This window comes from Microtus oregoni, unplaced genomic scaffold, assembly GCF_018167655.1.
Source record: "Microtus oregoni isolate MIOR12 unplaced genomic scaffold, Mior012 000003F_ref0000135, whole genome shotgun sequence".
Classification (NCBI taxonomy): Eukaryota; Metazoa; Chordata; class Mammalia; order Rodentia; family Cricetidae; genus Microtus; species Microtus oregoni.
In genome coordinates, this window is record NW_024543062.1 from 41518516 (window position 1) to 41545377 (window position 26862).

A 26862-nucleotide genomic window follows, 5' to 3' on the forward strand; every position below is an offset into this window, starting at 1 on the left:
CAGTTCTTTGCTTGTAGTCTGTTAACAGTAGACTGTAGTAATAGGAGCGGCGGGACTGCGTCCCCGGCACCCGGCCGCCCACATGGCTAGCTCTAGCTGATGCCCCGAAATAATTACACGGAAACTGTAGTCTTTTAAACACCGCTTGGCCCATTATATCTAGCCTTTTCTCAGCTAACTCTCGCACCTGGACTAGCCCATTTCTAATAATCTGTGTAGCCCAAGAGCTGGCTTACCATGAATGATCTTAACCTGCGTCTGCCTGGAGTCAGAGAATCATGGCGACTCCTTGACTCAGCTTCTTTCTCCCAGCATTCTGTTCTGTTTACTCCTCCCACCTATGTTTTAACCTATGAGGGCCAAGCAGTTTCTTTATTGCTTAACCAATGAAATCAACAGATTGATATATGACACTCCCACATCAGTAGACCTGCGTCTCAAGGTTTGTCACTGGGACTCTGCCCCCCCTCCCCCCCCACCAAATCGGGTCATGGTCTCACTCCTGGAACCTTGGAACCTTATCTTGCCATGGCAACACTTACTCTAAGAATGTGCTTTTGAGCAATAAGAGGCAACTCCTGTAATTTTTTTTTTATTGCCTCAAGGCTTCTGTAAGGAGAAGAGTTTTTAGGCTAGGGAAGAAGGAGCTAGAAGCAGCAGCTAGAAGGCTTCTGTAAGGAGAAGAGTTTTTAGGCTAGGGAAGAAGGAGCTAGAAGCAGCACCTAGGAGGCATTAGTAGCAGGCAGGAGAACTAGAATAGAAGCAGAACAATAAAGAGATTCCGAAAAGCTTGTGTGAGAGAGTTCGTTCACTCTCAGAAAAAGTCCTTTTTGCTGCAGTTGCCTTCATTCTATACCCTGAAGAGTGCCTTGGGGCTGAACCCCAAAAGTTGTCTCCCCTTAGACTTTTATATGGTTTCTGGTAATAGCACCGACCACGGATATCCACATGGTCTCTGGTGGCAGTACAGACTATAGACATCAGCACGACCCTTAGCTACATGGGCCATAGACACCATCATGGCCCTTAGGGGACAGCACAGCCACTCACATCAGCATGGTCCCCATTGGCAGCATGGCCCACGGACATCCACATGGCCCTCAGTCATACATTAGTACAGCCCCCAGCTCCAGTAGGACCATGGACTCAGACATGGCCTTTGGCAGTAGCATGGATCATGAACATCAGTATGGCCTCTATTTACAGCACAGCCCCCTGTCATCAACATGGTTTCAGGTGGCAGCACGCAGACCATTGATATCTGCATGGCCTTTTGTGGTAACACAAACCAGAGACATCAATACAGCCCTCTGTGCAGTAGGACAACAAACATGGACATGACCCTCAGCAACAGCACAGACCACAGATATCTATATGGCCTCATTAACTTTATTTTATGACTTTCTATACTCTTTTCCTTCTCTCTCCCAAGCCTACATACATTTATCCAACACTGTGACCCATTTAGAGGCTGTTTATGTCTGAATCTGTCCTATTGCAAATCTGTAATTCTTTACTGTCCAGGAACACTTCATACAATGTTAAGAGCTTCTTAAAAACTTAAGTTGCGCCATTAGTAGGGGTAATACGATAGCATCTATTTTCCTGCCCAGTCTAACACTTAAGCTGAGCTGTTACTATGATGAATACAGTAGTTCCTGCTCGGAGCTCTGCACAGTCCAGCATGGCAGAGCCACTTGTGCCTCTGAGCTGCTTGTGCTTCTGAGCAGCACACAGTGTCCCACTTCTAGGCACACAGAGAGTCCACGTTTCAAGCAAGCCATGGCATTTTACTCACAAACCCCATCCAGATGCTCTGTCTCCCGCAAGAGCCAGAGGTCACGCTCGTAGCATAGCCCAGAAAGCTGGCATTTTAAAACTGCTTGGCTTTTTTTCTTTTGCCATGGCTGAGTCGGGAAAAACTCTCTTAAAGGAGCTGTGGCACGCCACCAGCAAACAGCAAAAAGCTATGTTAAACCTTGTAATTTTTTTTTGTTTAAAATTAAGCTCTCTCAGGTTTTTAAGTGGATTTAGTCCATCATGTTGGCACCAGTTGTTGCAAGGGAGAGGGCCGCTTGTTCATCCCTGCTGCCCAGCTAGCTTAGCTCCAGAATAACCACACAGAAACTGTGTTCATTAAATCACTGCTTGGCCTATTAGCTCTAACATCTTATTGGCTAACTCTTACATCCTAGTTTAGCCCATTTCTATTAATCTATGTATCACCATGTGGCAGAGGCTTACCAGGAAAGATTCGGCATGTCTGATTCTGGTGGCTCCATGGTGTCCCTCTGACTCTGCTTTCTTCCTCCCAGCAATCAGTTCTGTCTTCTCCGCCTACCTAAGTTCTGCCCTGTTAGGGCAAAGAAGTTTCTTTATTCATTAACCAATACAAACAAAGCGCAGCAGGGGTTCCCACCAAGGAAGATTGCCCTCCCCCTTACCAGGTGCATCACTTGGGAAAGTGAACCCTGTACCTCGCCTGGGCATCACAGTGGAACTGACCCTGATGGTGGAGGTGTGGGTGTGTCAGCACCAATGCATTGGGGAGACCTGTCCTCATTTCTCATCTGTCATATGGTGGCATAGCTAAGGGAGAGTCGTCCCCCTTCTCCCCGTCCCTCTTCAATGCCTGAGGCAGGTAAAAGAGCTGACTCTGAGGTCATAAGAGCAGGAGACCTGTGTTGAGTCAGCCCCAGCATGTAGTGTGTCACACAGAGAATCTTTCCATCTCTTTTCTTCCATGAATACTCCTTCCTCTATCGTACTGTTTGAAAGTTGTTAAAATTGTAAAATAAGTTAATATGTGCCAAAAAAAGTATACAACTCGTAGCTCCATTAACTCAAAATAATAGCTATAGTAGTTCCCCTCTGAAGGATAAGACTCCCATTTCCTCTGTCCTTCACCTCAGTTCCTGTGTCCGCCAGCCTTTTTGTCACGGTGTTGAATTACTAGAGAAACAATGGAAAGGCTCGCAATGTTAGAGGGTTCAGCTCCTGAACTGCTAGCATGGTGGAGCAAAGATGTTATTTCCTGGTGACCAGGAGGGAAGGAGAGGGAGAGAAAGAATGAGAGTATTTAAGCATGAGAATGACTAGGGAGCTCAGGACAAATGTCTTTCAAATGCATAATTCTAGTGACCTGCTTTGTCTAGCTAGGCTTCACCTCCTAGTTGCCTATTCATTTATGAACTTACGAGTGGCAGTGATGAAGTTAGTACCCTCAAGATTCAGTCCCTTCTTCATAGATATGCCATATTGCAACCAAATGTTTACCACAGTAGCCTTTCAGGGGAGGCACACTTGTCCAAACTATAAGAATAAAGCCATTGCTTGATTAGTTTTTGCACACTGAATATAGTACCAGCCATGATGCCATTTGTGAGTTTGGTTTTATTGTCTTTTTGGGGGTAAGCCTGGGTTTAGAAACCCTGGGTTCAGGAGGCTTTATATTCGGGGAGGCATAAAGAGTGATGGCTGACTAGAGACTGTGTCCCAGCTCCAGATTTATATTCGGGGAGGCATAAAGAGTGATGGCTGACTAGAGACTGTGTCCCAGCTCCAGGTTTATATTCGGGGAGGCATAAAGAGTGATGGCTGACTAGAGACTGTGTCCCAACTCCAGGTTGCCACTGACCTCTGGTTTGTTTCTGCTGCTGCAGTGGCCTCACTGCAGCCCTGCTTGTGAGTTTGGGTTCTTATCTGTAGCTTTCCTCCCAGCGACTCCTGTGAGTCAGTTCTCACCCTGTGTGCATCCTAGCACTGGTGGCGTTCTTATGGACCTTGCTCTTACGTAACTTCTTTCCTGGGGGCTAGAGAGATGGCTCAGTGGTTAAGAGCATTGCCTGCTCTTCCAAAGGTCCTGAGTTCAATTCCCAGCAACCACATGGTGGCTCACAACCATCTGTAATGAGGTCTGGTGTCCTCTTCTGGCCTGCAGACATACACACAGACAGACTATTGTATACATAATAAATAAATATAAATAAATATTTAAAAAATAACCTCTATCCTGTCTCCACAAATGGCCCTCCTTGTCCCTCCCTGTCACCAGAACCTTTGCCCCCTCCCTTTTTTAAAAATGAGTTTTTCAGATTGTGTCATCTCCTGTGGTGTGGTATGTAGTGTTTCTTATGAAAGCTCCTGTTTTCCTTTTTTTTTCTTTTCTTGAAATTGCACCTCAGAATTTGTTTTAGTATAGTATAGTCTAAGTCTTTCTTGGGTCTGGAGAAATGGCTCAGGCATTAAGAGCACTGGTTGCTTTTCCATAGCACCTGGGTTCATTTCCCAGTGGCAGCTCACAACCATGTGCAATCCTGCTTCCAGGAGATCTGACATCATCTTCTGGCCTGTGTGGGCACTACACATATGGTGAACATACATACATGCTGGCCAAACTCCCATACATAATACAAATTATAAAACTCATATATATATTATAGTATATATACATAAATATTATTTGTACATATATATACATATATACAAACATATATACACACAGATAATAAAATCTCAAAAAAAAGTTATTCTAGGTCTATTTGAAATAATCCACAATTAAACATATCTAGGCGACATTTGCAGCCACAGAGTTTAATTTTCATCTCTCTGGTCTCGGGATTGCTGACGTCCCCACAGATTTTGCTTTATGTTTGCAGTATCTGTACTTTAAACTCTCAGCTTCTTGCCTTGTCCCCAAAATAGAAATGTTTTCATAACTTACACTTGTATCCAGGTTCTGGCTATTACAAACAATGCTGCTATGAACATAGTTGAGCATATACTTTTGTTGTATGATAGGGCATCTCTTGGGTATATTCCCAAGAGTGGTATTGTTGGGTCCAGGGGTAGGTTGATCCCGAATTTCCTGAGAAACCGCCACACTGCTTTCCAAATATGAAGAAAGTATGGAATATATACATATTAGAGTACTACTCAGTAGTAAAAAACAAGAACTTCTTGAATTTTGCATGCAAATGGATGGAAATAGAAAACACTATCCTGAGTGAGGTAAGCCAGACCCAAAAAGAGGAACATGGGATGTACTCACTCATATTTGGTTTCTAGCCATAAATAAAGGACATTGAGCCTATAATTAGTGATCTTAGAGAAGCTAAATAAGAAGGAGAACCCAAAGAAAAACATATAGGCATCCTCCTGAATATTAACCTTCATCAGGCGATGAAAGGAGACAGAGACAGAGACCCACATTGGAGCACCGGACAGAAATCTCAAGGTCCAAATCAGGAGCAGAAGGGGAGAGAGCACGAGCAAGGAACTCAGGACCGCAAGGGGTGCACCCACACACTGAGACAATGGGGATGTTCTACTGGGAACTCACCAAGGCCAGCTGGCCTGGGTCTGAAAAAGCCTGGGATAAAACCAGACTCACTGAACATAGCGGACAATGAGGACTACTGAGAACTCAAGAACAATGGCAATGGGTTTTTGATCCTACTGCATGTACTGGCTTTGTGGGAGCCTAGGCAGTTTGGATGCTCACCTTACGAGACCTGGATGGAGGTGGGTGGTCCTTGGACTTTCCACAGGGCAGGGAACCCTGATTGCTCTTTGGGCTGACGAGGGAGGGGGACTTGACTGGGGGAGGGGGAGGGAAATGGGAGGCGGTGGCAGGGAAGAGACAGAAATTGTTAATTAATTAATTAATTAATTAAAAGACTTACACTTGTAGAAAGTTCTCTTTTTTCTTTGCTTTCCATCTCTCTAGGCTCTTAGCCCTTGATTGTCTTTGCGCTTATAAATTGAATTTTAATTTAATTTAAAATTTACCACACTTTCTTGTTTCTGGTAGCTATACTGATATTCCAAAATTCACTGACAGCCTGAAACTTTGGTTAAATTCATAATTTAAAGGATTTTATTTAACCTTGTTAGTAAAATGTTAAGGAGAAAAATAGCATATGCACACATTTCAAATTATAGAACCAAAGATAAAAATGTCTCCTTTTCTGCCTAGTGTTCCAATCTTAGTAATTTTTTCTAAGGAAAGTTGTAGCTTGTTATGCGTTTCCATATATGGCATATATGTAGAATATTATTTCAATGAATCCTATAGTATATTAGGTTCTGTTCTATAGTATATAGGTTCTGTTCCTCTAGAGAACACATAGACTATTAAACAGGATTTGATAGACTGGCTTACAGAAAGTGGGCTGGAGAGTCTCATCAGTGATAGTTTCCATAGTGGAGAGGCAAAGATACCCCTTATCTGCTTAGTCCATGAAACTGGAGGTCTCAGCATTTCCAGTCCCGTCTCTAAGGAAGCTTAGAATCTCTGGAGAGTTATTGGCATGTGGGAGGAGCTGGACTTGACTGCGCAGAGGACAGCAGTGGCAATGACAGTAGCCACGCCTCCTGAGAAATAGAAGGCAAGGCAGGTGACATCGCTTCCTTTCTCTGTGTCTTAGGTCAGTGGTGCTCAGTCGACATCGCTTCCTTTCTCTATGTCTTACATCAGTGGTGCTCAGTCGACATCGCTTCCTTTCTCTATGTCTTACATCAGTGGTGCTCAGTCGACATCGCTTCCTTTCTCTATGTCTTACATCAGTGGTGCTCAGTCGACATCGCTTCCTTTCTCTGTGTCTTAGGTCAGTGGTGCTCAGTCTTCCTAATGCTGGAACTCTATAGCACTCACATTGTAGTGACTCCCAACCATAAAATTACTTTGCTATTACATCATAACTGTAATTTTGCTAGTTATGGATTATAAATATTGATATAAAAGATATCTTATATGCACCCCCCAAAGGGATCATGACCCACAGGTTGAGAACTGCAGTCTCAGGTAGCTCTATATGCTGACCATCCAGATAAACCATAGCTTGAGCATGCCACACACTTTTGATATTTCTAAACATATGTTGTCCTTCCCTACTCCTGCGTCTTTACTCAAGTGTCCCTCACATACTGTAATGAACCACAGATACTTCTTCAAAATGTTTCTCTCAATCTTTTAGATTTTCATCTTTTTTAACTTAATTTATCAGATCCTTAGTCTTTTTAGAACGGCAGTAAAGCTATACCATTCTTTCATTTTTTTCCCCACTTAAAGGCCTACAGCATTTTAATAGCTTTATAAACAAAGCTAAACAAACCAAACAAACATGCCCGAGTCTCACTCTGTGACTAAGTCGTGTCTGATACCGAATGTGAAGCTGAGGATGGTCCCAAACCTGAGAGCTAAAGGCATGTGCTACTTACTACAACAGGCTCTTTGATAGAATTTGATAGAATTTAATCTTACCCATTAAGATTTATTGGTTCATTCTGTGTGCTTAGTACTTTGTTAAGTATTATGGTGAAGTTTAATGGACGTATGAGACATTATCTTGATCCACATGAGGTAAAGATGTAACTGATGTGATAAATTGGTTATTATCCCACAGTAAAGTGGAAATGGTGTGAGTAAAGGTTTGGAATGGGCCATGAAGATTTGATTTTAGAAAGCATAAAGATCTTTATGGACAAGAACTCAGATGTAAGTACAAGATAGATGACAGATAAAAAATGGTGTGTGTGTGTGTGTGCGCGCGCGCGCACGCGCACGCACGTGTGCATGTGTGTCTGGAATCACGAGTAATTAAGAGGAGTAGAAGTAGTGTAGAGAGCTTAGAGCTTATAATTGAAGAAGTCGATCAAAGAAGCCATATTAATTGTAAGGAAGTTGGTGGAGGCAGTCAGGATTTGTTGAAGGAAAAAGAGCCTGCTTTTGGTCCCGGCCGCCCGGCTAGCTTACACATGAAATAACCACACAGAAATTGTATTAATTAAATTACTGTTTGGCCCATTAGCTCTAGCTTCCTGTTGGAGGCTAACTCTCACATCTTGATTTAACCCCTTTCTAATAATCTGTATATCACCACGAGGTCGTGGCTTACCAGGAAAGATTCAGCATGTCTGACCTGGCAGCTGCATGGCCATTCTCTCTCAATGCTTTCTTCCTCCCAGCATTCAGTTCTGTCTTCTCCGCCTACCTAAGTTCTGCCCTATCACCAGGCCCAAAGCAGTTTATTACCAATGAAAGCAACACAAATACAGAAGGACCTCCTACACCAAGTATTTACCATCAGAGTAGATCAGAGCAAGAAAAAAGAGGTCAGCTATAAGGCTTTTTTTTTTGGCAAATCAGTACTGCCTGCGCTCTTGGCTCAGTAATTCAAGGCTTCCAGGAAAACATTCCAAATGTTTGGTGTTCAAAAGCATAGGAAAATGGACCAAAATGACATTTTGAAGTAACATTTCTTTCTTTCTATTCCTGCCTGTGACACCTTTTCTTTACAAATTAAATTCTGTGGAGGGTGAGGATGGGAAGATGGTGGGTTTTTCTGCAATCAGAAACATGAGAGCCCTTGATTGGGTTCTTTTCAGTTGAATGAGCTGAGAGATCTTAGAATCAGAACAGATTGATTTTTTTTTAAGTTTATTTGTATTAGTTTTAATTATGTGTCGGTGTGTGTGTGTGTGTGTGTGTGTGTGTGCGTGTATGAGTGCGTGTGTGTTTATGTGTGTATGTGAGTTCAGTGCCTGTGGAGGCCAGAACATTAGATTCCCAGAATTGTAGTTACAGGTAGCTGCAAGCCACTTAACATGGATGCTGGGAACTGAACTCAGGTCCTCTGGAAGAGCAGCAAGTCTCTTAACCCTGAGTCATCTCTTCAGCCCCTCAACCCAATTCTTAATCATGATTCCTGTAGATTTCAAGAAATTTTGTGGGTAGTCTTCTGTGGTTCATGAATATTTTTGGAAAAACATGCAAGGTTTGAAATTATGTGTATTTTCTAGAAAAGAGTCTCAAGTTCTAAAATGAACTTCAGACTATCCCACCTCAAATTATTTAAAAGATTTACTTCTAATCAGAGTTAAGTCTCATCAGAGTTGGGAAACCACTAACTAGGAAGAAGACAAATGATTATGGTATGTTGACCATATCCAGTTCTCCTAGTCTTTGTCATGCATCATGCAACTTTCAGTGCCTTCAGTAACTTTTTATACATTGTCAAGATTTGATTATACTCATGTTAGGAATGGAGACTTAGTTCAGCAGTATGTATTCAAATTTTCATTTAGACATACTTATTCATTTTATAAAGGTGATTGTTCTGATGATATTTGTTGCTTTCTTTATTCTGTAATGTTAATAATGCCTTTGGGCTTCTGTAGCTTTGAGTTATTCTCTATTCTGTATTGTTTCTCTGAATTGATTGTAGTGCAAGAATGCTGAATAGGTTCAAATTATTCATTAACTCCTTTTGTTGGTTAGACTCTCCTGGTTTAATATGGATTCTCAGCCCCTGTTTTGATAAGGCATAAAAAGCTCACTTGATGAGTTACCATGCTACCCTATCTTTGTGACTAGTATACACATAGGAAGGCTTAGTGATGGAACTCAGTAGTCTAGTAATTACCTTGACTTAGTAAGAATTTCTTTGTTATGGCCTTAAATTTTCTTAGAATGATGACTTATATAGTTTTCTTAAATGTACTTAGTGTTTAAAGCTTTGTGTAAGGGATTGGAATATAACTCATCAGCGGGGCTATTGCTTATCATATCTAAGGCTTTCTGTTTGATTCCTAGCACTACCAAAAAAAATTTAAAAATAAAAGGCTATTTGGGATGATGTAATCTTTTTCTTGGAGGCGTTCAGATAGCAACTGTACGCTTCAACCTAATGTTTTCTTTCTTGTCCATTTTTATTTGGTTTTATTTTGTTTTCTCAATTTTTGCTATCTTATTTTCAAATAAGAATAAAAATCATGAAATGATAGAAACCAAATGAGAAAACACTAAAACTATTTTTCCTTCTATAGGTTGCTCTCTGATTCTCAGCAGCTGGATATTTTAAGAAAAGCAAGGTCTTATATAAAACAAGAAAAATTTGGTGAAGTAGTAAGTATATGAGCACTTGTGGTCAGGGCAGGGTAAACTATATGTAGGGAGCACATCAGGCAGACTGGAGATTTCCGGAGGAGCCTTTAGCCTTAGACATGCTTCTTATTTCAGGCAGTCTGTGACTGCAGTTTTCTAGTTTGGCTTTAGAAAGGAACTGTATTGCTGTTTTTGTTTGCTTGTTGTTTGTTTTTCTCCAATGAAAAAACAAATTTCAAGTAACCATCATCCCCTTATGAGGGTGCAGAGCATCCCCTTATGAGGGTGCAGAGCACCACATTCGCCACTTACAGTATCACACCGAAGCATTTATCTAATTATTCTCTATCAATAAAGAATCAGGTGTCATTTATCAGAGTGAGAACCTGAATGATCAGAGAAGTGGAAAAGCCATCAGTGATTTTCTTTTCCTTCCATTCCTCCATCAAGAACTTCCTGTCTCCTATTTGTCCCCAATCTAAGACCTCTATGGTTAATTTTGGTAAACTAGTGGTTAACTCTGCCCTCTGACTCATGTAGATGGAAGTTTCTGTCCTGCCCAGTCCCATAGCCATTCAGTCCCAACAAAACACACAGAGGTTTATATTAATTATAAACTGGTTTGCCTGTTAGCTCAGGCTTATTATTAGCTAACTCTTACACCTTAAATTGACCCATAATTTTTATCTGTGTTTAGCCTTGTGGCTTGGTACCTTACTCAGTAAGGCATTCTCATCTTGCTTACTTTCCACCTGACTGGTGACTGCAGACTGAGCCTTTCCTCTGGTCCTGCAGCCATTCAGTCCCAAAGAAATACACAGAGGTCTACCTTAATTATAAACTGGTTGGCCTATTAGCTCAGGCTTCTTATTAACTTTTATAACTACATTAACCCACAATTCTTGTCTGTGTTAGCCTCGTGGCTTAGTATCTTTTATCTCTGAGGCATTCTTGACTTGCTTCTTCTGTGTCTGGGTGATGACTGCAGACTGAACCTTTCCTCTTCCCAGAATTCTCCTAGTCTGGTCAACCTGCCTATACTTCTTGCCTGGTTACTGGCTAATTGGTGTTTTATTAAACCAATAGAAGTGACAACTCTTTACAGAGTACAAGAGCATTATCCTACAGCAACTCAGAGCAAACTTTATTTTCAGAATGCAATCAAACATCACATATTTCCCCTTTTTGTCTAAATAAAAAGGTTTTAAGTAACATAGTAAAACCATATATAATAAGTATGATAACTATATTCAAATATATACAGGTAAGAATTACATTAACAATGTCTAGTACATTTGCATTTGACAATTTCAGAGAAAGTACTCCATTATCTATCCTATTTTGGTGAGTCCAAATTTTTTTTTACCTAATTCACATTGTATCCTAACTTGTATTATCAACCCAAAACCTTTTTTCTATATCTTTCAACTTTATAAACTTAACACCTCTTTTGTGAGTTTCTTTTCAGAAATTGGTAACAAAGAAAACTATAGCTATAACTATCTAGTATTCAACTCCATTAGAGACCTGAGAAGGCAAAATATTACCTGAGGAGAGCAAACAACTTCCAAAGCTAAGAAATGACAGAAACAACTGACTGCTGGAACAGTCATCCACAGTTCCTCTGTAATGTTGGGGAATCCATCTTTGGCCTACAGGCCTAGAACATTTGAAAGACGTTTCTGTGAAGCAGGAATTTTGAAGGACTGTGTCATCTTGTCTGGGCAAAGTTCTACAGTCACTTTCTTTTGTGTCCTGCTTGTCCAATTTGGACAGCATTCTATCTGCAGTCAAGACAAGGACACTTTCTTGCCTGGTAGCTTACTTTGCCACAAAGAAAGTAAACTCCATATGGAATTTCTTTGATTCCCATTATCTTCTTTGAAGTAGATTGGTGCTGCCAGGAAGAGACATGTCTCAATGCCATAAAAATCTGTTATGAAAACATCTTAAGTGTTTCCATATTCCGAAGACCTCTCAAGTATTTGAAGACTATCTAAAATATATCTCTGTTTGACCTTGAAAACATGACATGCCTATAAGTTTGACTGTAATAGGTGACTAACTACTAACCTGCATTTTTTATCCTAAATAGTTTGTAATAATAACTTTCAAGGACTAGAAATTTATTTTACATTGTTAAATGAGCTGCATAGATACAATATCTTAAGCCAGAGCAGAATTGTATGTTCAGTATGTTCTAACAAAAATAGCCTTAAATTTGTATCAATATACAAATATCTTAAACAAGAGTAGAAACATATATACAGTATAACAAAAATAACCTCAAATTTATATCATTATATAAAAATCTGTACCAATATAAAATATTTAAGAGTAGTCGTTGATTTTTTTGTTTAAAAGTAGATTCATTAATCTACCCTATCATTTCTATATCCCTCTTTTTTTCTTTTCAGAATGAGATCCCTGAATCTAGTGTCCTTTGTTCAGCGTTTTTTTTTCCTAACCATTACTAATAACAACTGTAACCAACCCCAAGTGATAATATCCATAACCGAATGACCGAAAACCATCTACCCCACCACTTGGGAATGTGGCTGTTGTGTTCTCTAGGTTGCATCCTTGTGTCTGGAGGGTGACAGCATATCTAGGAAACCCTGATAAAATCGAAATACTGGTCAAGTCCTGGGAGAGCTCGCTGTGTCATTTGTTGACAGTCTCTGTGTAATGGGAAAGTGTAGGGCTGGTATAGTCATGAGCCTGAACCATCACAGCTAACCTTGAAATTGTCCTGAGCAGTTGGTAGTCCAAAGCTTATCTTTGGGTTCTATTAGTCAACTTAGATGTGTTACCACAATCCAGGTGCATTCATTGTAGTGGGGCCCAATAAACTTTTGGAGACTTCAGAGGTCGCTGTTAGGAATGTTCATGGTTCAGTATAGAAAACTTAAAACATTTTAAATGCCATATGCAACAGATCATGGAGAGGTTAAAGGGACACACTTGTTAAGTACATCCAGAATACAAAAATTTCTGCTTACCTGACAGAGACACAAACCCAAAATCATGTAGGGGAAACTAGATTAAGCCTTTTTGTCAGATTTGTTGGTACCCTATATGACCATTAATATTCTGACAAAAGGTATACACATACACACACATATCTCTTTTTGGTTTTGTTTTGTTTTTTGAGACAGGGTTTCTTTGTAACTCTGGAGCCTGCCCTGGAACTAGCTTTTATAGACCAGAGTGGCCTGAAACTCACAGAGATCCTCCTGTCTCTGACACCCCAAGAGCTGGGATTAAAGGCATGTGCCACCCCCCTTTTTCAAAACAGAGGCGCTAAATCTAATCTTCTTTGTTTAGCTTTCTTCCTGACTATTATCCATACAACTTATAACCAACACTCCAAACAAAGACAAATATCCATATTCTATTTTGGGGGAATGTGGGAGTAGTTTTCCAGGCTACTTCCTGCTATTTTATAATTTTTTAATTATAATTTAAAATTTTAGACTTCCTTTGGTAGTATTTGAACCCAGGGCTTCTCATATGCTAGGCAACCACTCTGCCACTAAACTACACACCCAGTTCACTAAACTATTGTTCTTTTCTAACATTTTGTAATTTTGGTGATATTTTACAGTAGATTTGCATAATATGATATGAAAGTAAAATATAATGCATATGCACACATGATTACACATGTATATGTATAGGCATTTCCATTACTTGGTCTAATGCTAAAGAACCTTCGTTTCCTGTGTGTGTCATCTGAGAACCATTTCTGCACAATGAATACTTTCAAAGACAGTATAGATTACAGACAGTTTCCATTAAAATGCCCTATTTTACCAAATTGAAAAATCTGTTTTATTTTGAGACTCTTTTTTTCATGTTTTGCAACAAGAGCCTCACAGTTGAAATCCGTTCCTATTCCTCCCATCTGTAGTTACTCATGCTTAGTGGTTTGATTCTGTGGAACGCCAGTTCTCCTGGGTTTGGGAAACTTGACTTCTATTGTTTCACTGCAAGTTCTACTTACATTTTGTCCCCCTAGGTCTCCCTCTGCGAGGAGCTGATTAATCTCGCATTGAAAGGATTGTCCTATTATCACACTTATGACAGATTCTTTCTGGGCATCAGTGTTGCTGTTGGTTTTGTGGGATGGACGTCTTATGCTTCTTTGTTAATCCTCAAGTCTCATTCTAATCTCACAAGGAGTGCTAGGACGGAAGTTAAGGTAAGTCTGGACGATGTAACAAAGATTCAGATGACAGTATCAAAGTCACCAGGAATAAGGATTAAGAAACTGAATCAAATCATGTATAGTGAGTTCATAGAATATGTAAATGTAAGAGTAAGTGAACTGATGTGTCTGTCTTTTACTTTCTTTTGTTTTGGCTATGTTTTCTGTTGCATCTGTTTTATCGTGCATTGGTCACATTGCTCATTGTAAGTGTTCCGCATCCTAGATAGGTCATTAGGAGCTGCTTCAGGGCTCAGAGAAATGCTCAGAGGTGGAAAGTGCTTACTGCTCTTGCTGAGGACCTGACTTTGGTTCCTAGATCCCATATTGTGTGACACACAATCACCTGTAACTTCAGTTCCAGGGATTCTGATGGACCCTGGTGTCCCTGGGCTTCTGATTACAAGTGACACATAAATTCATGCATGCATATACCCATGCACCTTAATAAATAAATCATAGAAATCAAAAACCACTCCAAACCAGGCGTGGTAGCACACACCCTTCATCACAGTGCTCAGGAGACAGGGGCAGGTGGGTTTCTAAGTTCAAGGTCATCCTCTTCTACACAGCAAGTTCCAGGACAGTGTGGGCCACACACGAAACCCTGTCTCAAAAACCAGAAAAACCGAAAGCAGTGTATTTATCATTATTTCATATTGAAAGCTAGGCAAACAATAAAGTCATAATTCACATATTAATTAATTAATAAATATTAAATAATTAACATAATATTTATTATATTCCTGACTTTATTCCTCTTTCAACTTACTATAAATTCCCAGAATGTTTTCTTTACCTTGTTTTGAGAATACAAGTCTAGCCTGCTATGCTTTCAATGAAAGGAAGAGGTCAAACTTCTAAACAAGTGCTGTGATCCTTTAGTACAGCTTATCATGTTGTGGTGACTCCCAACCATAAAATTCTTTTCCTTGCTACTTCATAACTGTAATTTCACTACTGTTACAAATTGTGCTTTCTGATTATCTGAAGTGACCCCTTTGAAAGACTCATTATAATTAACTCCTCAAAGGGTTCTGACCCATAGGTTGAGAAGCACTGCTCTAACTAGACTCTTACAGTACATACTTGGTTTTACTGCTTTAGAACACTTCCCTGTCTTAAAGTGTGTTTTGACTATCATTTACCAGGCAGAGTATCCAACCTCCATTTCCTAAACTTCATTCTCTCTCATGATTATTACCATGTTGAAATCCTCTAGAAAGGAATGTATTCTTATAATATATTTTTAATAATAATCGTTATTATTATATTATACCACACTTCTAGTGGTAACTTTTATCATTTTATATTTTGTCTGTAACGTAAGGAGAAGAACATTATTGCTTAATTTCAATTCTTTACAGTTCTGTAACACATCTTGTATAATTTCTTCCAAGTAATTTTAATTATTCCACTGTATTTGAAATTGACTGTAAAGGGAATTATTTTCTACATATTAGAGAAATACACAGAAATGATTATGTTTTGGTAATGGAGAAATGCATCTAGGAATTCTTGAAATGTATTCTGCCTTCTTTGCCTCTAACTGTGCCCTGTAACTGCTGTTCACAAAAGATGAGACTGAGCTGAGGGAATGAGCTAACTTGGTAACAGCCTCCCAAACAGGGTGTGGGGAGACTGAGGTCTAGGCCAGAGACTCTTCTTTCTGCTCCTCTCGCTGTTCAGAACATTAGAAAAGAAGATATGATACTTCTGTTAATGTGTCAAGAATTCGTAGTTGATAGTTCATTTTGCTTATTAATTGAGTGTATAGAACAAGGCTAGGTATTCTACAGAGAAATATGATGGTCAGATTTTACCATGGACTCTTGCTATTAAAGTAGGTAAGAAACACACATGGCCACACTCCATGATATTGGTCACTGCATATCATACTACAAATGGCAACCTTAAAATATGTTACGTGTTTAATATGATACTGCAAGAATTGCCATGTTTTAAATAAAAGGCAATCCTTCATAATGATAAAGGGGAAAAAAGTAAGTCTTGTTGTGAGTTTATTTTTAAAGACTTATTATTTTTATTTACCTGTATGTATGTGTATAGGAGGATATCTGAACATGAGTGAGGGTACCTGTGGAGGTAAGAGACATCAGATCAGTAGCTAGAGTTATAGGTGGTTGTAAGCCATCTAGAATGGGTGCTGGTATCTTAACTTGGGTCCTCTGCAAGAGCAATATACATTCCATCTTTTACATGTAAACCTTACCCTGAATGCTCGCTTTATGAATGTTGTTAAGTTTAATCTCACTGCAACTTTGTTGGTTATGATTCTCATAATATGAAGGGAGATTGATGGCTTAGATAATTCTGCCATATTGTATCAACTCTAGAAAGTCTAAATGTTTTTTAGACACTCTTATATCTTGTTGAGGGAGCTGCGGGCCTTGTTCCTGCCACCCAGCTCCTGGCTGCCTGGCTAGCTTATGCCCCAAAATAACAACACACAAACTGTATTCATATAAACACTGCTTGGCCCATTTCTATTAATGTGTGTAACACCACGAGGTGGTGACTCACCAGGAAGATTCTAGCCTATGTCCATCTTGGGTCAGAGTTTCATCGTGTCTGCCCCGGAGAGGAGCGGCATGGCGTCCGCCTCACTTTCTCTTCCTCCCAGCATTCTGTTCTGTTTACTCCACCCACCTATGTTCTAACCTATCAGGCCAAGCAGTTTCTTTATTAATTAACCAATGACCTTCCTCCATCAGTATCTTGTCTTTCATTTATTATTATATTATTTATTTCAAAATAGTGTGAGTTATAATCTCTTACAATCATTTGTAGTCTATCTAGCCCCTTTCAATTTTTAGAGATCATATTTGTCCATATCCATTTGAATTTGACCTTATATCCCCCATCATTTTGCTTTGGGACCTCCACTGGTATCTCTTACATCTTTATCTTGTGATGCCAATTGAGAGATTCTATAATTGCTGAAACTAATGCAAAAAAGAATAAAAAAAAATAATCGCCATCATTTAGTAAGTGGCAATAATGTTCTAGTTACTTTTTTAAGACCTGTGGAATCTGATTTCTTATTATTGATGAATTAGTATACATTTATTGTCCCCATATTATGGATAGAACAAAACTTTGTCAAGGAAAGCTTTGTACTTTGGACTGATCCCTCCCACATTAGCTGTTACTCAGGAAAATGCTGTGCAGACATGCTCACAAGCCAGTCTGACGAGCAGGTCCTCAGTTGAAGTTCCCTCCTCCCCGGTGTGGAAAGTTGACAACCAAGATCACCGTCACAATATCATATCCAGTTTATGAACTTGGAGCTGAGCTCTTAGCTACAGTGCTCTGTTTCAGCCTTTTTACATTGATATCCTGACTTATCCTTGATTCTTTCTTCATAATATTTAATGCCAGTAGAGAAAAACATCAAAAAGAGATGTGACATATTTAATATTTTCTTCTTTTTCCCCTAAATTTGTGTGTTTCTATAGAGACCCTTAATTCTCACTACATTTACAAAAGAGCACCCCCCCCCATTCCTTTCTTCTCTCTAGGCATACTCAATATCATCTGAAGGAGCTTAATTACTTTGTATCATTTTGTAATCACTGCTTCAGACCCTAGAACTCTAGTTTTTAGCATTATTATGTTCCCTTAAACGTTTCCAGGTCTTAGACGGTGTCCCTGACCCTTGCACTTACACCTGGCCCAGAGCACCAAGAGGCCTTGTGAGGCTGTGGTGTTTGTACTAGGGACTTCCATGGGGCTGAGGACAGTAGACGTAACTGAAGAGTCCAACTGTGTGTAGGTGTAGGCAGTGGGAGAGAGAGGCAAATGGACAGCATGGCAGGTTGGAGCTTGATAGAAAGAAAGTTTATTTCCAAATGAAGAGCGGTTTCTTGTGTGATAAATAGGTCCTTGTGAGCTTGCCATAGAAGCCAGTCAAGATTTAAAAAAATTGTTTCTAAGAGCAACTATGTTCAGAGTTCTGAATGAGTTATTTACAAACCAACTTTAGGACCATTGCCAGTCTGCAGCTGAGAATTACTTGACAATAACCATTCTAGGATAGCCAGTTTCTTTTCAGATATGCTATTACCCTCAAGTGATAGATTTTTCATTTTGAAAGAATTGTAATTAATCATCTAGTGGAACAAACATTGGAAGAAAATATTTTTCCCTTTATAAAATCTTAACAACTATCAATCAGCGAGGGTTTCAATGTATTTGAATGTTCCGTTTCATTTTCAGAAGCCACACCGTCTTCTGCCATGTAGCTTTGTAGCTATTGGTGTTTTAATGGCATGCTTTCTGCTGATCCAAGCCTGTCCCTGGACTTACTATGTGTATTGCTTGCTGCCAGTGCCAATATGGTATGCAGTTCTAAGAGAGTAAGTACCATATCTTTTTCCTTGTTTTCCACTTCACTGACAGTTAATTCTGTATTTAAAATGCATTAGGTTTAGTAGATGAATTTTTCTTTGGGCCACCAACTCACAAAAAAATGAAATAGAGACTTAATTTTCCTTGGCGTCCCCCCAAAAGCCTGTCCTTCCACTCTGCTAAAATAGAAAAAGGTACACCACTTAAAACTCCTTACCACTCTTTCTGGTGCTTCTGTCTTTCCCTCCCAGATGCCCTCTGATGTTCTATGATTGCTTTCTGTCAATCAAGGTTAATTTTATTTAATTAACACAAATGCAAATTTAAGTTCGCAGTGTGATTAAACATCCCCCAGCATGATTTCTATAGCATAAATCATAAAAGATGGCTATCATGCTCTTAGATGTCCAAACACTCTCATTTTGTTTACAATGTTTGCACATTAAACATCCCTTTTGTCTCACATTTTGATTTCACTTGTATTGCTTTGATAAGCAGTGAGCCTGTTCGTGTCTTTGAGTAGTCTTCAAACAAAAGTATAGTTGATATTACTGTGCTGTGGCATGAGCGCCTTGCATCTAGAATTTGTTTTACCTTGTATTTCAGAATATCTTTATGTATTCTTTCCATACACTTTACTTCTTTCTTAGCCATCAAGTACATGAAACTGTAATTCTATCACATCTGTTAATGTGTGCTTCTTGATGGTTTAAAAGTGGATTCTTGCTATTACACTCAACCTGGAAAGGAAGGCACCCCGTCAGGTTCAAACACTTTTAAGGGCATCTTTAAGATGGCATAACAAGCTGGGTGTGATCGTGCATGCCATGGTCCCGATACTGGAAAGACAGAAGCAGGACAGTCGGGGTTTCTAGGTCTGGCTTTATTAGGAAAAGGCTTCCTAAAAAGAAAAAAACAAAACAAAAACCAAAAAAACAAAGGAACTATCTAGCTTGTATGTCCTGACACTATACATTTTTTATTCTAATTTTTGTTGATTCTAGCTTTGTCTTCTATCTTTTAAAAATATGTTTTAAAATATTGAGACATTAAAATACAAGGAATAAAATATGGAAATGTTTCAGATATCTTTAAATATAAGGGAAAAAGACACTGCACAAAGAACATACTGACTTCACCATCTAAAAGGAATAAGGCTGTTGGTTTGCCTAGGTTTTTTTTTTTTTCTGAGACAGGGTTTCTCTGTAGCTTTAGAGCCTATCTTGAAACTCACTCTGTAGACCAGGCTGGCCTCGAACTCACAGAGATCTGCCTGCCTCTGCCTGATGAGTGCTGGGATAAAGGCGTGTACCACCACCACCCAGCACTTAGTTAGCTTACAGTTTTGTTTTGTTTCTGACATCATTTCTCTGGTTTCACAATTTTCTAAAAGGTTTGCTAAGTAGGAAGAAAATTCTGCTCTACTAGAACCCCTTCTGAATTATCAGATAGCTTAATTGTAATATATGCAGATTTAAAATTTAAGGGAACGTGATTGTGCAGTTATATTTTATTGCGTTCTTTTAATAGGCTGCATGGAAAATAAAACATAAAAAGTGAGTTTTCAAGCTGGCTAGATGGCTCTATGGTAGAAGGAACAGATTCCTGCAGGTTCTTCTCTGACCTCCACATACACACTGTGGAACACACACCCACACACATATAAGTAAATAAAAATGAAATATCTAACCCATTTTTCCTAGAATAAAACCTTACAAAATGACTTCATTTAATCTTTTGTGCTTTTTTTGCTTATTCATAGGGAAAACAAAAGAGATATTCTGCTTGTGGTACTGACTTTTCTTTCTCAGGTAGCTACTTAGTAGTGTGATAATGTTCTCTCCAACAGCCATTGTTTTCCATCAGAAAAAGGTCATAAACCCAATGACACTGGCCTTTTATAATTACCTATTTAATGTTCTACAAATGCTAAAGTTTTTCTTCTCAGTAATGAAATGTAAAATGTAGTCAAGTATGTAATACATTTTTGGTGGTTATAAATTCTCAATTACAATTAGTGTACAATTAATGACATCTTAAATTGGGTTTGGAAAGGTTATTTGGCTCAGTTAAAAAGTGCAATTAAGATGAGAGTAGTGGTGCATATCTGTAATCCCATCTCTGCAGGAGGCTAGGGCACAAAAACTGGCATTTCTGAGGCCAGCCTGAATGACTAAATGAAGTTTAAATGAAAGGCTGGGGGTTTAGCTTAGTGTCAGGGTGAATGTCTTGCATGTGGAAAGCCCTAGGTTTAGTTCTTGGTACTGAGAATAAATAAGTGCACTTAAGACTTTCACTACTCAGACTGTGGCTGGAGCCCAGGGGTAGATACAGGGTTATCCAGGTGAGTTTCATTATTTTCTTTCGGTTTGCATACATTTGGGTTCATTTTCTTTCTTTTTTTTTTTCTGGTTTATCTGTAATGCATATACCTTTGTTTAAAGTAAGATCATACAAGAATGATTTATTGAGCCAGACAGTGGTAGTCCATTCCTTTAATCCTAACTTTTGGGAGGCAGAGTCAGGTGGATCTCTGTGAGTTCGAGGCCAGCCTGGTCTACAGAGCTAGTTCCAGGAAAGTCAAGACTACAAAGAGAAACCCTGTCTCGAAAAACAAAACAAAACAAAAAGTTTCTCTCTTACTTTACTTAAAGTCAGCTGTTAGAGTGTGAGTATATTCCCAACATCGTATACAAAAATTTTAGCTTTAATATGACAGCAGATTAATAATGATGAACAAACCATCCAAGGAACCTAAACAATACAATAAAATAAACCTTTAATACTGTAAAAATAGAATATTTTATTGTCATTAATATTTATAGAATCTAAGCAAGTGCTTTTCATCATTTCCCCCCAAATACTTACAGTTCTCTACCAATAAAAGTAAGCAAAGCCGTGAAACAAATTGCTACAGTTTATCTTAAATTTTAAATAATTTATGAGTGGGAATTTCTGGGACTTTCAGCTTTGAGCACTTTTTATTTTTTAGCATTATGTTGCTTTGCAGATTAGAAGTAATCATTTTGTAAATCATCTTCTCAAACAGATATCAAGTTATTCAAGACCTGGTTGCCTCGCTGTTGACTTTTCCTCTGAGCCACGTTGTTGCCTGCTCGCTCGTCTTTATCCTGGGAGTTGAAGTACTGGTAAGGACCCGGCTAGTTGCATCTCCAGGTGCCTTGCGTTTCATACTGGTCTTCCATGACCTCACTCTTCATTTTCTTGGCAATATCTCACCAGGTGTTCAGTTTCTTCTACCGCTACATGCTGACAGCCGGACTGATTGTGTTTGCTGGTTGGCCGTTTCTCACTCAGCTGTGGGCCCGAGCAAAGGTATACGTACTCGTGTTGACAGCACAGAGTGGTCATTACTTTGTGTTGATATGTGTTTGGCTCAAAGAATTGTTTTTCAGACGAAGGAGTGGAATGTAGCCTCATAAACAGCCAGGTCCTTTGGACAGGAGGGCTGACATCAACTGTTGGTCTCTCTGATTTCTATGTCTGTTCCTGTTAGAGTGAGCCAGAGATATAGGAAGGCTGTAAAGGCAGAGCTGGCTTGTTTGGAGGGAGAAGTCTGGGCACTGTTGGAGCAGCAGAGTGGCCTAGGGGTCCACACTCAACCCTTTGCCCCGTCCACACAGTGCTTCCCTAGGGAAGTAGCATTGACTGGACTGAATGGGTTTTAAAAACACATGACCTTGGAAGGGAATTTGACCAAAGCACATTAATGAAAATTTCTAACAATACACAAACCCAAAACAGATAGTAAATATTCTGTAAGCTAACCATAGGTTGTCTTGACTGCCAACTTGTCTCTGGGAATATCTACAGTGGGTTAGTCAAGGTCAAAGTCCCACTGCACTGCTGGGACTATGAGGGGGGAGGCAAAGTAAGCAGCAGCATTCATTTCTCTCTGGTCCTTACTTGCTGCAGCATGACCAACCGCCTCAGGCTCGAGCTGTCATGACCACCCCACCCCCCCTTCTCTAGGAGAGAAAACTCTTCCTTCTTTAAGTTGCTTCCTGCCGTACATTTTGTCATTACAAAAGTAACTAACACATGTTACTTTCCATAGTAAATACCAGACTGGTTTTGATTTTAGTTTCACATTCGTGTATTATGTTGGATGCTAAAAACAGATTTCTACCCCATATTTGTCTAAATATATATATGTATATTTTTGATTGTAGATCACCTGCCTGAGTTGGGCTCTCTTCTCCTTGCTTCTGGCAGTGTTCCCACTGATGCCTGTTGTGGGTAGAAAGCCAGACATCTCTCTAGTGTATGTACAGCATTGTTTTCCATTTCAGTAGAATTTGTCCTCTCCTGACACTGTGACATTTAAAAACAATTCTCTCTCTCTCTCTCTCTCTCTCTCTCTCTCTCTCTCTCTCTCTCTGTGTGTGTGTGTGTGTGTGTGTATGTGTGTGTGTGTGTACGAGAGAGAGAGAGAGAGAGAGAGAGAGAGAGAGAGAGAGAGAGAGAGAGGGAGGTGTTTGTGGGCGCCAGCCATCTATATGTGGGTCTCCATGAAGGCCACAGGGTGATATGAGACTCCTTGGATCTGAGGTTGTGGGTGGGAGCCCCCTTATGAGGGTGCTGGGAACTGAACTGCCATTTTCTGGAAGAGCAGGAAGTGCCCTTGCCTACTGAAACCACCTGTCCAGCCCCAATACCGTAACACTTTAATTCACCTTAATCTTGGTCGTGAGTCTAACGTTGCATGGATAAACTTGAAAATACTAATGTAAAATTACTTGTTATAATCTCAGCCAATCACCTGCGAGGCATGATCTCTGTGAGATGCTACTAGACCTTCACAAGCAATGAAAGTGCATCAAGATTTCCTGTACTTTGGATATTATGGAATCTGCAAAAATTTTAGTAACGTGTGAACATGTTCTGTTGCTGAAGTGTTACCTCTGAGTGTGTCCATAGCAAATGCCATTGACAAATTCAAGTTTGTCTTATTTGAATTAAATTATTTTTACTCATGGGGGGAGGAATCTCTTTTTTAAAAGCTTTACATTTATTTTGTGTTGTCTTGATTTTATTTTAATTTTAATTTTTAACATAATTCTTTATTGATTCTTTGGAAATTTCATATCAGGCTGTGTACTCTTGTTCACCTTGCAGTCCTTCCATGTCTGCCCCTCACCCCTACAACATAACCCCAAAAATACTAAAAACAAAATGAAACAAAAGCTACTTTTCTCCTTGTCTTGCCAAGACCTCATCCATCATGCTAGTGTCACTGGGATCTGCAGTGTATCACACAGTACACCCTTTTGTCTAGTCAGCCCCACCTTGTAAATTGTCCGCTGCAGTAAGTTTGATCTGGTTCAAGGCCTCTGGAACACCATCATTACTGGATCCTTATTGAAACTGGGCTATCCTGCTGTTGCCCTCAGTCATAGGGATCCTGTGGTTATTGCTCCTCAGGACCAGGCCATTCACTCTCTCCAGCAGGTCATAGATGAGGTAGATATTAAGATGGGCCACCCCAAAGCCCAGGATGAGGGTCTGGGTGATTGCTGAGCTGGTCAGGGTCCACTAGGACTGCTTCCTCAGGCAAGGGCCTGAACCAGCTCTCCTAGGCCATGCCATTTGGAACAGATGCCCATGGTGAGGAGGGATGGGGATAGCTCTCCCATGGGAGTGCAGGGCCAACTCTCCTTCTCCAGTGTTCAGCAAGGGGCAGGGCCATTGTTGACTCATTTTGTTATGTCTGCTGAACTAGGAAGCAACCCTGGGACCTCTACTTGCTAGGAAACTTTTCTATATTTATCCATTCAAACTATGCAGAAAAAAAATTCTGTGTTTTACATATGTTCCCAATGTTGATGGTACATGATGCACCAAGTGAGGAGGACAAATGTTAAAAACAATTGGTTGCCTTTCCATGTGTGTGCATGTCCTTGTGTGTCTGTGCTTTACTAAGTTGTCTTTGTTTCATCTAATTGCTGCAGTTTCTTTCTTTTAATTAATTAATTAACTAATTTATTTATTTATGGGTGGAGCCTGTGTATGTAGTCCAGGCTGGCTTCAAACTCAGCGTCCTGCCTCAGCCTTCTGAGTACTGGGATTTAGGCATGAATTCCATCCCCCTCCATTCTTCTTGTTATAAATCACATAAATCACCTTCGCTGCTTACATCTGAGCCCTCTGGGCATTTTTTTTTAATGTTTTGAGACAGGATATCTCTGTATCTCTGGCTATCCTGGAACTTGCTTTGTAGACCAGGCTAATTTTGAACTCAGAGATTTTCCTGCCTCTGCCTCCGGAGTACTGGGATTAAAGGTATGGGCCACCACTGCCTGGTTCACTCTGGGAATTTTTAAAAGGAATTTTAACCTTTACTATATGAGGGTGTATCTTTTTTTAACAGTTGGAAGATTAATTGAATATTTTAAAATGATTTGTTAATTTAAGAAATTATTTTTTATTAATTTTTTTAAATATTTATTTTTTTATTATGTATACAATATTCTGTTTGTGTATATGCCTGCAGGCCAGAAGAGGGCACCAGACCTCATAACGGTTGTGAGCCACCATGTCGTTGCTGGGAATTGAACTCAGGACCTTTGGAAGAGCAGGCAATGCTCTTAACCACTGAGCCATCTCTTTAGCCCATAAACATATTTATTTACGTCCTGCTGCAGTTTCTCCTTCCTTCTCTCCTCCCAGGCCCTCTCCTCACACCCACTTTGTTCTCACCCCCACTTCACTCCTCTTCTGTTTCTGTTTAGGAAAGGGCAGGTCTCCCATGAGTATCAACAAAGCATGACATACCAAGTTGCAGTAAGACTAAGCACCTCTGCGTATATTAAGACCGCGCGTTGTGACCCAGTATGAGGAGTAGGGTGCCAAAGCCAGTAAATAGTCAGGGTCAGCCCCTGCTCCTGCTGTTCAGAACTCCTACAAGCGGGGTCTTCTGGTGTCTCTGTAAAACCCTTTCCTTCATTTTGACAGCTGTGGTCCATTTGTCTTGCTCAAGCAGTTTGCATAGTTAGGGGGAAGTTATAATGTGCTGAAAGAAAAAAAATGCATAAATGGTCTCTGTGGATATTTGCCACTTGTACATTCCACTAAAGGCTGACTCAGAAAACAAATACATCTTCTAAAATGTGAAAAATCAAATTTGTGGTTTTGAAAATTATGGTGTTTCTCTCTAAACTTGATGTAAGTTACTATTAATGTTAAATTTATGTTTGCTTCCTATAATTATTTGCAACTTATTTTATTCTTAGTTCAAAGAGGAAGTTCCATCTCCATTTGATCTCTCACAACAACTCCATCCTCTGATTGCAGAAACAGATACGTGAACCATTTAAGCATAAAGTAAGAAGAGCAGATAGGTGTATAGTGTCACCATCAGCTTCCTGAGAGCTGAGCGTACCAATGCAAAGGAGTTGCCAATGAGTAAAAATGCAATTAGTTTTTGAAAGAAAGAGAAAATGCAAACATTTTTTTTCTGAGTTTTATTATAATACATCTTAAAGTGTTACTGTCTTATGATTCTCAGAGATCATTTGAAAAATTAAAACAAACAAATGTCTACCATGTTCTTGACCTATATCTAACCATGCATTTACACTTGCTTATTTCTCTAACAAACTCATTTTTTAAGTTCTCTTAATTTGAGTTCTACATTGTATCTTGAACATACTGTAATTAATATTAATCAAATTTTTATGAAGAAAGAAATAGAGCTAAGATTCCTTGATTTTAGTTACCTGTGATTTCAGTGACCATCTTCCTGATGGTCTAGAAAAGGAAATTAGCTACTTCATCATCTATAGGATACGTGTATGGTGATGTATTCCCTCAACACCTTTGGGACCACTGCCCTACCTTATAGCCATGCCAGCCAAGAGATACCAGGACCAGTGACAGGAAGGAGCTGTGGGCCTAAGGGGATGCTGTGTGAGTGAGTCTCAGAGTTAGAATCTGCATGGCCCATGACGACAGTCACTTGTTTAGTTTTCTTTATATTCTCTGCGTCGTTGCCCAGTTCAGATTAAGAAGCTTTGCAGTTAGAGAATGACACAGATGAATTAGAGTGGTTACAATGAGCCCTGTCATGTGCTTGTCCTGCTATTTCCCACCATTCCTCTGCCAGCTTTACTACTACTTCCTGTGGATTTAATCAGAATGCTTGAGAGTTCTGCATTTGCGTAAAGTGTCTCTTGTTTTCATATACTGTCGGTAGTATGCTTCTTTAGAAAAGTTTTAATGTGAACTATGTTTTGAAACAGCATGGTTGCGGGCTTGCTGGTTCTTATGCTGTCCCTGGCTATTATAACAACTCTCAGAAAAAGAAAAACTACTTTGGCAAAGGAGGAGCTGTTGGTGCTTCTGTTACAGGTCAGTTCCAGTGCAATAGTATGTC

At 39.7% G+C, this 26862-nt stretch overlaps 1 protein-coding gene across 1 annotated transcript in view; it reads left to right on the forward strand.

The window, feature by feature from the left end:
- Pign (phosphatidylinositol glycan anchor biosynthesis class N) overlaps positions 1–26862 on the forward strand; it is a 120599-nt gene that overhangs the window by 42119 nt on the left and 51618 nt on the right. Inside the window, exons 14-20 of the mRNA XM_041647478.1 lie at positions 9829–9907; positions 13908–14090; positions 18336–18475; positions 21517–21616; positions 21711–21803; positions 22661–22752; positions 26729–26837. Of these exons, the coding sequence (XP_041503412.1) occupies positions 9829–9907; positions 13908–14090; positions 18336–18475; positions 21517–21616; positions 21711–21803; positions 22661–22752; positions 26729–26837 (796 nt within the window). The remainder of the gene's footprint in view (positions 1–9828; positions 9908–13907; positions 14091–18335; positions 18476–21516; positions 21617–21710; positions 21804–22660; positions 22753–26728; positions 26838–26862) is intronic.